Raw genomic sequence first — 14,015 nt, 5'->3', positions numbered from 1 at the left:
TTGGGCTAAATATAGATCACATGAATTCAGGTATATATCACTGATTGGTTGTCTATTTAAAGTCAAAATGCATCGTTTCTTTTCAAAGATAACAAGAGAGAAGTCCCGGTGATCATTGAAGGATAACAATAGAGATGTTCCGATGGTCATTAACTCGTTGGCTTTTTTTGGCTTTTAAAACGTGAAGACAATCAGTAATGAAGGTCCTAGTGGGAACTATACTATAATAGATGATTGATTGGTGTGTAATGAAGGTCCTAGTGGGAACTATACTATAATAGATGATTGTTTGGTGTGTAATGCAGGTCCTAGTAGGAACTATACTATAATAGATGATTGATTGGTGTGTAATGAAGGTCCTAGTGGGAACTATACTATAATAGATGATTGATTGATGTGTAATGAAGGTCCTAGTGGGAACTATACTATAATAGATGATTGATTGATGTGTAATGCACTTTCAGCACTGTTGGCTAGCTAGTGGTAGCTAGTTTTTGTTGGTGGAGGAAGCTGGAGAGAACCACTGATGTACTGTAGAAAAACCGACAATCCTAGTCAATTAAGATTGGAGTCGAACGCCTACATGCGGGACTCAAACTGGCAACATGTGCTGAAGTGATGCAGTAATTGATCTACTTGAACCACTTGGCCTCCGAGGCCCCTACTATAATAAAAGACTAGAACAACAAGAAAGACCAGTGCAACATGAAAAGATGCAATGCAAACATACCATGACTGCTTAGCAATGAGAAAAATGTGGTTCACTGAACTCAAGAGTTGTGTTCATGAATCGCTTTATTTTAGAATTTAAACAAGAACATTTCAAGATATACAGATGGCCGCCTCATACTATCATTTTCTATGTTCAGTGGACTTGAAATTGGGGTAAAAAAAACTCTTGATTTTGCATTAACATTAGAAAGATCATAATCCGTAGGGAACATGTGTACTAAGTTTCAAGTTGATTGAACTTCATCAAAAACTACCTTGGCCAAAACCTTTACCTTAAGCAGGACAGACGGACGAACGGACACACAGACCGAAATACATCATGCCTCTATGCGGTGCTTAAAACGCGTTTGAAGATACCAAGGGGACATCCAAAACCCGTAAGTCTAGATAAACTGAAAAACAAAATATCATTCCTAAGACATGTTGATGAAATGTCAAAACTTAACAAATCGTAGACTGAGTTGCCTAATCCCTTACAGAAGTTAAGTGAAATGTCATGAGCTTCACTGGTAGCACCCTTCGTGTTGCTCATATTAAGTACAACATCTGTGTGGTCACCAGCGAGGAGAGGGGGTATCAACAAGTGTGACATTTCCGCTGTCATCTGTAATTCCAAAAACAGTCGACCAACCCTGTAAAAGGATTGCCCCAACTTCACCACTTGGAACCCTTGGTTCAATAGTTTCGTCAGCAGCAGTCTGAAATCGAGGAAATCTCCATATCGAGTGCTATCGCTGCAATATCGTATCAACTGGGAGAGCAAGCACGGCTGGAATGATGCCACATAGAAACGGACAGTTCACAATGGAAAATCAGAAAATTTTATAAAAAGATTTATTTTTTTAAATATTGTCATTTTCAAGATATGAGGCAGACTTGACTTTAGCTGATGCATTATTTAAGTAAAGTTCGATGGGATATGTATGTTCAAAAGTAGTTACCGAAATTAATCTGATTTTTTTAGTGAGAGGAGATCATCTCTAGGGCATAACTTTAAGATTAAATGATGCTAGCTTTTATCATTTTTCCCGAGAAGCTCCTATATGAGGTTGGATTTGTTTGAAGGAACAAGTTTGAAAGAATTGGAGCACAATTGGTTCCCTTTTGAACGCAAATTGATGTTCTAAAAAAATGATAATAGAAAAGAGAATTTGAAACGAGTTCAATATAAATAGTTATTGGTAAAACGACGAGAAGTCAAGTTTGATTTTTTGTCGAGCCTGCGGCTTTTCTCGCAGAAAGCTGGACATAAGGATAGTGATTCGGCGGCAGCGTTAGCTAACATCTTAAAAGCTTTATATTTTAGAAGGTGGAAGACCTCGATGCTTCATACTTTGTATATGGATGCCTCAGGTTGTGAAGTTTCCGTCAGTCACATGTCCAATGTCCTTGACCTCATTTTCATGGTTCAGTGACTACTCGAATAAGTTAAGTTTTTTTGTAATGTTGATTTCTCTCTTATAAGTAATATTATAACTATATTTGGTATGTGCATACCTTGCAAGGTCCTTATGCCCGTCAGACAGTATCCACTAGACCTCGACCTCATTTCATGGATCAGTGAACAAGGTTAAGTTTTGATGGCCTAGTCCATATCTCAGATACTATAAGCAATAGGTCTTGTATATTCGGTTTATGGAAGGACTGTAAGGTATACATGTCCAACTGGCAGGTGTCATCTGACCTTGACCTCATTTTCATGGTTCAGTGGTTATAGTTAAGTTTTGGTTTGGTTTTTTTTTTTATATTGTATGCAATAGGTCTACCGTATTTGGTGTATGGAATGATTGTAAGGTGTACATGTCTAGCTGGCAAGTGTCGTTTGACCTTGACCTCATTTTCGTGGTTCAGTGGTCAAAGTTAAGTGTTTGAGTTTTGGTCCTCTTTCCTAAATATTATATGCAATAGGTCAACTATACTTCTTGTATTAAAATATTTTATGATCTATATGTCAGTCGCGCAGGTTTTATTTGACCTTGACCTCCTTTTTATGGTTCCTTGGTCAATGTTTAGTTGTCTTGGTTAATGTTAAGTTCATGTGACAGTTGTACTGAAAAAAGCTTTATATTTAGGACTATCAACATAATATCAATGATTAGTAAAGAAGGCGAGACATTTCAGCGTGTGCACTCTTGTATAAGCTATAAGAATTAAATGTTTCTTTTTTTAGGTTACATTCACCATTGGTATGAAAAAGCGACGAACGAAGTACATTAGTGATGAATCGCTTATATATAAAAAAGAAGATGTGGTATGATTGCCAATGAGACAACTATCCACAAAAGACCAAAATGACACAGACATTAACAACTATAGGTCACCGTACGGCCTTCAACAATGAGCAAAGCCCATACCGCATAGTCAGCTATAAGTAGACTTTTATCGCACACATGTACATTATGTGATTAAAGAAAAACTAGCTTGATTCGTTGATCATTTAGTAAAAACTGTTCGCTGTTAGATTACATCCGTATCCGAAAACCCTCACCTATATCTAGTATCATATACATAAAGAAATCGCTATGGATTTCGACGCCTATCGTTTCCGGTAGTACCATCAAACCACTTAGTTTTTTCAGCATTCAAATCTTTGTATGCAAATCAATAGAATGACACAGAAGATTTTCTACAGACTAGATTTTGAAGAACACTTTCAAAAAATTAAATGGGTGACCATAATCAATTTTCGTTCAATTCAATCAAGCATGTGGATTCAGCATGGATGTTCATACATTTGTAAATCAGATGGAGCACGTTAGTTCAGTCAAAAGAATTGTGAAAATGAGAATGGCCGACATGAAAAGACGATGTATAACTGTAGAGCCAGCTTGTCTTCATGAAAAAGATATATCAGAACGTGAGCCAGACAAAGAAATTCAGATAAAAGGGGCATTAAATTCCTATTTTTGGTTTTTGGCCATTTTCGGAATATTTAATCCGATTGCCTTAAGTGAGAAACAACAATTATCACACCCGACCGCTAATCGGATACTCAAATATGTTTGCTCGTTCACTATTTTTTTCAGTTCTGCAAATTTCTTCAGACATCTTTTAACATACATGGACGTGGATGACTTCGAGAAAGGGATTCCAAAAATATTGATATCATTATTCTTCGTGCAGAGTTTGATTAACACGTTTGTGTCAAACAGACTATCTAATAATAAAGATCATATGTTTATTTTTCTTAAGAGTTGGAGAAAATGTACATTGACATCATACAAAGACAGGAAATCTCTGAGAAGAATATCTAACTTAGCCGTCATCATTACGTGTGCTCTAATTGGAGGAAATATAATATTTTTTGGCTATGTAAGTTATCGAGTAGATTTCTTTGACAATGTAATTGCCCCATATACAAGAACGGACTCCCTTGCGGATTTCCTTAAAGGAGTATACCTTGTTGTGAAGACTTTCTTGTCAGGTTCCTGGCTTGGACTTTGTGGGTTAGAAATTCTCATTACACTGTTGTTAGGGAAAGAGCTGCGTATTTACGTTGAGCATCTTCAGAACAAAATCGAAAGCAAAAATTACGATTTAGAAGACCTTCGACAACAATATACTTCTCTTTGTGATTTGATCGAGAAAGCTAATGATATGTTTAAAGTGTATAATGGTAGCACTTGGGTGACATCAATTGCTCATATATTACTGCTGTTGTACAGTCTCATTTGGTTTCCAGATACACGCCATAACACTCTGGTTTTCCTTGCTCATATATTTTGGATGGTTGCCGTTACAGTTATGTTATTGGCTATAGCTATATGCTGTACCATTGTCAGCAATCTGGTAAGATAGAAATATAGCTATGTAGGTTTGTCCTATTCAAAATGAATTGCTTATTGCTGTATTTGTTCATGAAATAGCTAAATATAGAAAAAAATAGATAACGAGAAAGTAAATTCACAAAAATAATCAACTCCGAGGAAAATACAAAACGGAAAGCCTAATCAAATGGCAAAATCAAAAGCTCAAACACATCAAACGAATGGATAACAACTGTGATAGTCCTAACTTGGTACAGGCATTTGTTTGGTGTTGAAAATGATGGATTTAACCTGGTTTTATAGCTATAGTTAAACCTCTCATTTGTATGACATTCGCATCAAATTCCATTATATTGACAACGATGTGTGAACAAAACAAACAGACATAATAGATAATCAAAGAGCAGATTGCTCTCAGGGATACGATTGCCATTGTTTTCATTGACACATGTATACATGTAGATGGATAATATTATTTTTAAAACTAATTCAACTGCACATGTAAAATGTAATTTACGTAATCTGAATAGTTACAAAATAGCCAATCCCGGATTCAAGTGTATGAACAATGTACTTATTGTGATTTATTTTTGTACTATCAATTTCAAGTTTACTTTCCACATCAGTCACTGAGACTCAGAGTAAGAGAAGGTATTTCACTTCGTATCTTATCACCTATTTTCCTACGATAATTATAGAAGGAACCCCATTCCTAACTCTTTAAATATTTAATTTCCTTTGGGTCAGTGGTCACGACTCCTTTTGTACACACTCCTCTGTTTAAATTGCGAACGTTTTTAATATAATACGACGTTTATCGACAGAACGAGCTAATTTTTTTCTCGACGTGTTGTACCGTATTTTGATTCAGAATTTATGGAAGTTACTTCCGGAAGTGAGACAACTTGAAACGATAATATGGAAGACTCCATTTCGCCTGAAGGGGTGTTGTAGTTACACATTTACGATGTGGACTACATTTATTTGAATTTAAATGATGCATATGATTTAAAATTATGCAACAACAATAACCCTCAATAGCAGACATACATAGAAAGGATCCCATGAGTTTAAAATTAATCAATTGAGTGGGGAATCCAGAGCAACCATTCAATCTAATACCCCTTGAAGAGAAGAAAGCTATACGCATGCGCATAAATACCTAAACAAACCCTGGAGCAAGAACGTATATTAAATGTTAAATAAACGACCTAGATGGTTCTCTATTTCTTTATGGAAGTACAATATCAAATATCAGTTTCATAAAAGAAAAACTCCACTTCAGTGCTTATATGACAGAAATAGATTCATCGGAATTCAGAGATCTCTCGCATTTTTATCAAAACTGGGGAATTCCCTCTGACGTGTTTCTAAATTTATAAAAACTGCTTAATTCTGTGGTTTCCCGTGTTGTTAAAAACACGCATATAATTCAAGGGAAATATCAAACATGAAGATTATGAAAAGAACATTATAGGACAGTTGTTTAAGTTCAATACTTTTGCTTGTTTTAACCTTTTAAAGCAAGAGTCTTAGACAAACTTAAGAATCGGAGATGTTCCTTAATGTTTAAAGAATAAAACGATTGACGTGAGGGCATGGCCCTGAGCCAATGGTATAAGTCTACATATTGCTTGAAAGCAATCGTATCCCAATGAATCACATAAAGGCATATATATGGCAAGCCGTTCTCGTCAAAACTATGTTTAAACCCTTTTTTCGAAAAAAAAAATACACTGAGATTTAAAAACCTAAAATAACACACTGAGAAATCGAAACTACACACTGAGATTTAAAAAAAATTAAAAAACACACATTGAGAATTCAAAATTACACACTGAGATTTTAAAAAGACACACTGAGATGAAATAAATTGAAAAACACACACTGAGATTTCAAAAAATACACACTGAGATTAATATGCAAATTACTAATGAATATTCATGAGATGAATAATTCAACAGATAAATATCTTGATCCCAAGAACTCTTGTCATTATAATGAAATGCGATTCCTTCAACCAACATTCGTAATAAATTTCAAGACTTAACATCGCTAAATTTGTTGCCTATAATTCAGATCATTACAACCAGTGTATCGGGATTTTTTTTTTTTTTTTTTTTTTTACTTAAAAACAAATCGAAGGACTAACGAGTTCTGTCCCCTAGTTGTTTTAAGCTTGTAATAGATTCAGATTAAGTATGCTTATTAGATATGTGCGCATAAAAAGTGCGCACAAATCTAGGTGTGTAATTTTAAATTCTCAGTGTGTCTTTTTGAAATCTCAGTGTGTAATTTTCAATTCTCAGTGTAATTTTCAATTCTCAGTGTGTGTTTTTCATTTTTGTAATCTCAGTGCGTCTTTATGAAATCTCAATGTGTAATTTTTAATTCAGTGTGTAATTTTTAATTCTCAGTGTGTGTTTTGAAGTTTTAAATCTCAGTGTGCTTTGTTGTAATTCTCAGTGTGTAAATTTTTCGGAAAATGGTTTAAACATAGTTTTGACGAGAACGGCTTGAAATACATATAGACAAAGCAAATATGAAATAATGAAAGACAATAGTACAAAAATTTACCATAGCATAGCACAATATAAGGCAGCAACCATTTGATTTTCTGGGGGGGGGGGGGGGGCTATGTTTTTTTTGGAAAAAAAAGTTTGTTTCCAGTTTTTTGGAGAAAAAAATAATTTGTTTTTGATTCCGAGAAAAAAAAATTGTTTGTTTCACCCTCAGCTGCCACTATATGTAATGCTAAAATTGAAAGAAAAAAATTGCTTTCGACTTGTCACGAAAAAAATGAAAAAAAAATTTGTCCAGAAAAAAAACCATAGCACCCCCCCCCCCCCCCCCCCCGAAAGTCAAATGGTTGCTGCCTAAATACAATGGCGGGATGTATAAATACAGAGTCAAGTCGATCAATATGGATATAACCAAAACAGACTAAGCAGTAAAAGTAATACTCACAAATATAAATAAAAGAATACTACAGCACGTTATTAAGATGATTAACATCGTCAGTACCCAGGATATTTACTTCTATATTTTCCATTTGTAGGCACACAAACCAACGCATATCTTGTATGTTCTACCTCTAAGAAATGTGTCAACGGAATTTTCACTTCAGGTAAATTATACTTGTTATTTAGTATCTATAGCAATATTTCCTGCAGTGTCACAATGTGTTTTTCTTCTGGTTAAAACATTTGACGTGTAAATTGACGGCTGTGTGTTGATATCTAGTTGTCTTTATTAACTTAATAAATAATTCGATTTTAATACTAGTACCGGTATTTGAAACTTGTTGATACTGTTGTCTTTTCTTTTCGTAAACGTACAGCTATGGCATCGTTATGTAATGAAGTCTGTCCCACAGATCCTTATGGCGTCGGAAATAAGAATAGAGGTCAACATGAATACACCACTGTTATTGTAATGTCATATGGATAAGAGCAAGAACACATTCAATAAAAGAAAATAAGTTAAACAAGCAAATAATATTTACCCAAAAAATAAACAAACACTGAGACAAAATGACCAAGAACAGAAATAATCAGATCATTTATTTTACTTGGAATGCTTTATTTTATTGCAGTACAGTACATTTCTAAAACAGCTGACCGATCCCGTAGGAATTTCTGTAATGAACCTATTCATCATCGACAAGACAACTTTTCTCACTGTAAGATTCTATTTAGATTCTTAATTTCTTATTGTTTTTTTTTTTTTTTTAGATATTTTACATTCAACTTCATCAGTTTATTTCACAATTTCACAAGCAGGATTATTCCTTACTTAATCTACGGTATGTCTGTTTTGAAGTTCTGGCATCAATATGACATATATATTATCATTTTTAAATCATATTTTTTTGTTTTATTTTTACCCAACGATGTATATTTGAAATTTTGAATAAAAGACTATCTAGATCGTTGAAAGTATGTTAAAACTATTTACTTTTCTGAACGTTCTGAAAGTTTATATATACGAAAACGACCAGATGAAAACCCATTTTCAAATTCATACAAAGGATGAAGCAATTGTACTTATGTATGCATCATTTTGTTTCTGAAAATTTTCTTAAATTCTTAAATCAAGAGGACAACTGTTAGAGAATTGCTATTTGCTCGACACAGGTATTTGACTAAATGAATTGCTTTAAAAAATGAGCGTCACTGGCGTACTAAATTATAATCCTGGTACCTTTAATAACTATTTAAAAAAATTATAAAATTCATTTAGCGTTTTTCTTATAAAAAAAATACGTACATAAACATTTTGATTAAAATTAACAATGTTACATCGCCATCTTTTTTTCTTCAGTTAAGTGGAATGCTGGCAACATATTTTGTTGTACTTCTTCAATTTAAACAGTCATTGGAACCTGCAACCAGTTCCAACTCAACATTATTATCAACAGCTTGAAGTAACCAGATCTAACTCAACTTTATTATCAATAGATTGAAGCGTGAACTAGTTCTAGTTCAACTTTATTATGTTAATAAAATTAAAGGAGTAGGTTCAGTAAGACCCCTTTTTGGCCCCAAAATATAGCAGTTTTACAAAATTGTGAAAATGTAATCTTTTAGCTGTTAATTGTAAAGTATAATGCTTCTGCTTCATAAATATGGGCTGTTTTTGACAATACAATGCACATATAACGGGTACTAGCATCATTAAGTCATGCTAAATTACTGAAGTCTTCACAATTTTAGCTTTTTAGTTAAATTTTAGATGGTTTCCGTCTTAAATGAAGGTGGCCGCATTCGTGTTCATTAATAATATTGAAATGTAAGTTGTATTTGATGGTAATACATAACATATATAAAGGTTGAAGATGAACACGGATGAGGCCACTTTCATTTTTGACAAAATCCATCTGAAAAGTGACGTTTTTTGGCATATTTGATAGATTTTTCATATTTAAGATTGAATCGGAGATTTTTTAATGACTATATCAGTTAAAATCTTTCACTAAAACCAATCGAATCAATTGAAATAGACACTTAAGTGTTCAAAAAGTGTCAAAAAACTTTCGTTAGATGAACTTGAAATTTGAGGCCAAAATCGGCCCTTACCGGACCTACTCCTTTATGTAATTGTGTCTTTCAATTTTGCTTATGTGCTTTGTCTATATGCCCTTTTGTGTTTCTTTGTTGCATATTTGTTTTTTTTTTAATGTGCATAACACAATGTTGATGTTGTACCCATAGTTTGACATTTTTAACTACTATTCTGTTTGTTTTGTTCACACATCGCTGTCAATATAGTCGAAGTTTATGCGACTGTCGTACAAGTGCGAGGTTTAGTAAGCTTTAAAACCAAATTTATTCCACCATTTTCTAAACAAGACAATGCAAGTACCAAGTCAGGAATACGACAGTTGTTATCCATTTGTTTGATGTGTTCGAGCTTTTGATTTTGCCATTTGGTAATTAGGGACTTTGCTTTTAGAATTTTCCTTGGAGTTCGCTATTTTTGTGATTATACTTTTTGATATTACGTTGAAAGTCTTAAAGATGAAGAATTTGCTACAAGTATCCCATCAAGCTTTTTTTAAAGATCGATGACAATGAGGTCAAGGTCAGATAAATCCTGTCAGACAGACATGTATGGCGCGGAATCAGGGTCAAAAATACTCATTTATGTATATACATGATTCATTTTACGTATATACACAAATAATTACGTATAAACGTTAATCGAATTACGTATATTCAGAAATAGTTCCATATACACAGAAATAGAATTACGTATACATACAAAATTAATTCCGTATACACAGAAATCGAATTACGTATATAGATATTCCGTATATACATATGTCGAAATTCTTATATACAGAAATATTTATGTACACACAGAAAGATAGTATTTCTGTATATACGGAATTCGATTTATGTATATACGTAAATCGAATTATGTATATACAGAAATAATTACGTATATACATTAATCGAATTATGTATATACGTAAATTATATTTCGTATATACGTAAATCGAATTTCGTATATACATAATTACTATATATACGCATAATTATTTCTGTATATACAGAATTTGATTAATGTATATACGGAATTCGATTTACGTATATACATAAATCGAATTCCGTATATACAGAAATAATTATGTTTATACGTAAATAAGTATTTTTGACCCTGATTCCGCGCCATAGACATGTACACCTTACAGTTGATCCATACATAAAATATATATAGTTGAACAATTTCTTGTAATGTAACAGAAACCAGATGCTCCGCACGGCGCAGCTTTATACGACCGCAGAGGTTACCGCAGAGGTTGAACCCTGAACGGTTGGGGCAAGTATGGACACAACATTCAAGCTGGATTCAGCTCTAAATTTGGATTGTGATTAAATAGTTGACACAACATAGGTTTCTGACACAGAGTGAATGTGGTCTAATGAACTTAAAATATTTTTTTGCCTTTGAGCAATTCACTATGCTGTTGAATATTAATCCTCTCAAAAAAATGTTTGAAGAAATTTGTAAAATAAAGTGCTTGTTATCACTGAATGGTAAAGATTGTTTTAATTTATCAGTTGGTAGTAAAGGTGAATATACATTGTATCTTGTATAAAACAATGATTTAAGTTGATTCAACTACTATTCTGGACAAAGACAGATAACTCCAATTGAAAATTTCTTGCTATTGCACTATATTGTGCAATTAGATATTTCTTGCTATTGCACAATACTGTGCAATTGAAAATATTTGCTATTGCACAATACTGTGCAATTGAAGATTTCTTGCTATTGCACAATACTGTTCAATTGAAAATTTCTTGCTATTGCACAATACTGTGCAATTGAAGATTTCTTGCTATTGCTGAATACTGTGCAATTGAAAATTTCTTGCTATTGCACAATACTTAATATAATAATTTTGGATCCTGATTTGAACCAACTTGAAAACTGGGCCCATAATCAAAAATCTAAGTACATGTTTAGATTCAGCATATCAAAGAAGCCCAAGAATTCAATTTTTGTTAAAATCAAGCTTAGTTTAATTTTGGACCCTTTTGGACTTTACTGTAGACCAATTTGAAAACAGGACCAAAAATTAAGAATCTACATACACAGTTAGATTTGGCATATCAAAGAACCCCAATTATTCAATTTTTGATGAAATCAAACAAAGTTTAATTTTGGACCCCGATTTGGACCAACTTGAAAACTGGGCCAATAATCAAAAATCTAAGTACACTTTTAGATTCAGCATATCAAAGAACCACAAGGACTCAATTTTGTTAAAATCAAACTAAGTTTAATTTTGGACCCTTTGGACCTTAATGTAGACCAATTTGAAAACGGGACCAAAAATTAAGAATCTACATACACAGTTAGATTCGGCATATCAAAGAACCCCAATTATTCAATTTTTGATGAAATCAAACAAAGTTCAATTTTGGACCCTTTGGGCCCCTTATTCCTAAACTGTTGGGACAAAAACTCCCAAAATCAAACCCAACCTTCCTTTTATGGTCATAAACCTTGCGTTTAAATTTCATAGATTTCTATTTACTTATACTAAAGTTATGGTGCGAAAACCAAGAATAATGCTTATTTGGGCCCCTTTTTGGCCCCTAATTCCTAAACTGTTGGGAACTCAACTCCAAAAATCAATCCCAACCTTCCTTTTGTGGTCATAAACCTTGTGTTTAAATTTTATTGATTTCTATTTACTTAATCTAAAGTTATAGTGCGAAAACCAAGAAAATGCTTATTTGGGCCCTTTTTGGCCCCTAATTCCTAATGCTATTGCACAATATTGTGCAATAGCAAGAAAATTCCAAAATCAATCCCAACCTTCCTTTTGTGGTCATAAACCTTGTGTTAAAATTTCATAGATTTCTATTCACTTTTACTAAAGTTAGAGTGCAAAAACTAAAAGTATTCGGACGACGCCGACGCCACCGACGACGCCGACGCAGACGACGACGCCAACTTGATACCAATATACGACCAAAAAATTTTCAATTTTTGCGGTCGTATAAAAACCAATGAACCATGAAAAGTAAGTCAGCGTCCGATGAACTTCCTTGCTATTACCATAGATTTGTCATACATCAATGCTACTACATTTACAATACCATTCAAACGATATCAGACGAGTAAGCATATTATACATATTATGTCGGACGACGACGTTGCCAAGAGCGTTCCCATGTCTTGTGTTCCGTGACATTACAATTGTGATAATAAAACAAACGGGTTTGACTGAAAAATGGGGTAGTTTATACAGTTTTAGTTTGTTATCTCGGGAACGTCACGGATTTTATTTTTGATTAGCGCACAGTATCATATTCAAGACAAAATCAAAGGTAGGTTCGCAAAATAGGCCGATCGAAATTAAAATGCTCCGGTCTATATCACTTATTTTTCAAGGACAAAGTTCAAAAGATTAATTCAATATGGCAGTCACGTTCACAGCATTTCACTTTAGATCTTCTTTTTGCTCTTTTGTAGGCATTGATATACAAACTTGTTAAGCAAACAAATGTACTGGTATGGGCGGGATAAAGTGTATTGATTTAAAATACATTTCCGCACATTTAAACAGATAAAATGGTTTACCCGAAAAACTTATCACACAGTTTAAATCAGTTGTTTTGAGGCAAAAACTTTTAAAATGTAAATCAATGCGTTATTATCTGAAAGTCACGTTCTGCGTATTTCATTTACTGATTTAGATTTTATTTAGCTATTTTGTAAGCATTAGCAAATATTTGTAAAGTACATTTATGTTTGGAGTGCACTGAATTGATATTTTCGTGCATTTTCAACATATGATAGTGTTTAAATAACTCTAAACTATAATTCAAAAGTTTATAGCGTTCTTCTCAAAAACGCTTTGTTTTCTAATACAATATCGGAAATTGTTTTTATTCAAATGTTGGGCGTCTAGGACATTACCTCAGTGCATACAAACTTTTTGTAAGAAAGGTTTGCAGCAAAGTCCACAACCCATGTGCGATGAAATGAAAACCGAAGATAAGGAAAGGGCAATGAAATAACGTTAAGCAACTAAACAACTAAAGGAACTAAGAGGGCAACATGTAAGCATAATTAGAATGCAGACAAAGAAGAAAATGGTCTTTAAGGAAAACAGACCTGAAGTAAAATCAAAATCTCCGGAAGACGAGAAAAGAAAACTACGGCAAATGTATGAAACAAGACCGAACATTTAATTAGGTGTCCAGATATAGACATGTATCAAGCCACTTGCAACCAACGTCGACTCACCTTCAGAAAAACATACACACAAATTGAAAAACACATGATCAAATAATAAAATATTTGGGGTGAGGATCAAATGTCCAAATACTGAAGGATATTTTTTATTACTAGCATGTTTACAGCTGACTATGTGGTACGGTCTTTGATTATTGTTGAAGGCCGTATAGTGACCTATAATTTATTTCTGTGAAATTTGGTGTCTTATGAAGAGTTGTCTCATTGGCAATCATACCACATCCACTTTTTGACATT

General features: G+C 33.4%; 1 protein-coding gene across 1 annotated transcript; it reads left to right on the top strand.

The window, feature by feature from the left end:
* Nucleotides 1–3,488: 3,488 nt before the first annotated feature.
* LOC143068377 (uncharacterized) lies at nt 3,489–9,587 on the top strand. The gene is made up of 4 exons (XM_076242422.1): nt 3,489–4,521; nt 7,558–7,626; nt 8,095–8,181; nt 8,823–9,587. Exons 1-4 carry the CDS (start codon nt 3,514–3,516, stop codon nt 8,922–8,924), a joined length of 1,266 nt encoding a protein of 421 aa, XP_076098537.1. The 5' UTR covers nt 3,489–3,513; the 3' UTR covers nt 8,925–9,587.
* Nucleotides 9,588–14,015: the final 4,428 nt, after the last annotated feature.

This window comes from Mytilus galloprovincialis, chromosome 1, assembly GCF_965363235.1.
Source record: "Mytilus galloprovincialis chromosome 1, xbMytGall1.hap1.1, whole genome shotgun sequence".
In the NCBI taxonomy this organism is placed as follows: Eukaryota; Metazoa; Mollusca; class Bivalvia; order Mytilida; family Mytilidae; genus Mytilus; species Mytilus galloprovincialis.
The sequence above is the reverse complement of the archived record's forward strand: the minus strand, read 5'-3'. Positions and strand labels throughout refer to the sequence as shown.

What these genes read in the sequence shown, in the direction of transcription:
- LOC143068377 (XM_076242422.1), top strand. Translation starts at nt 3,514, where the DNA reads ATGAGAATGGCCGACATGAAAAGACGATGTATAACTGTAGAGCCAGCT. An exon ending in CAACGGAATTTTCACTTCAG is followed by an intron (nt 7,627 to 8,094) that starts GTAAATTATACT and finishes ATTTTATTGCAG; the next exon opens with TACAGTACATTTCTAAAACA. An exon ending in ACAAGACAACTTTTCTCACT is followed by an intron (nt 8,182 to 8,822) that starts GTAAGATTCTAT and finishes TTTTTTCTTCAG; the next exon opens with TTAAGTGGAATGCTGGCAAC.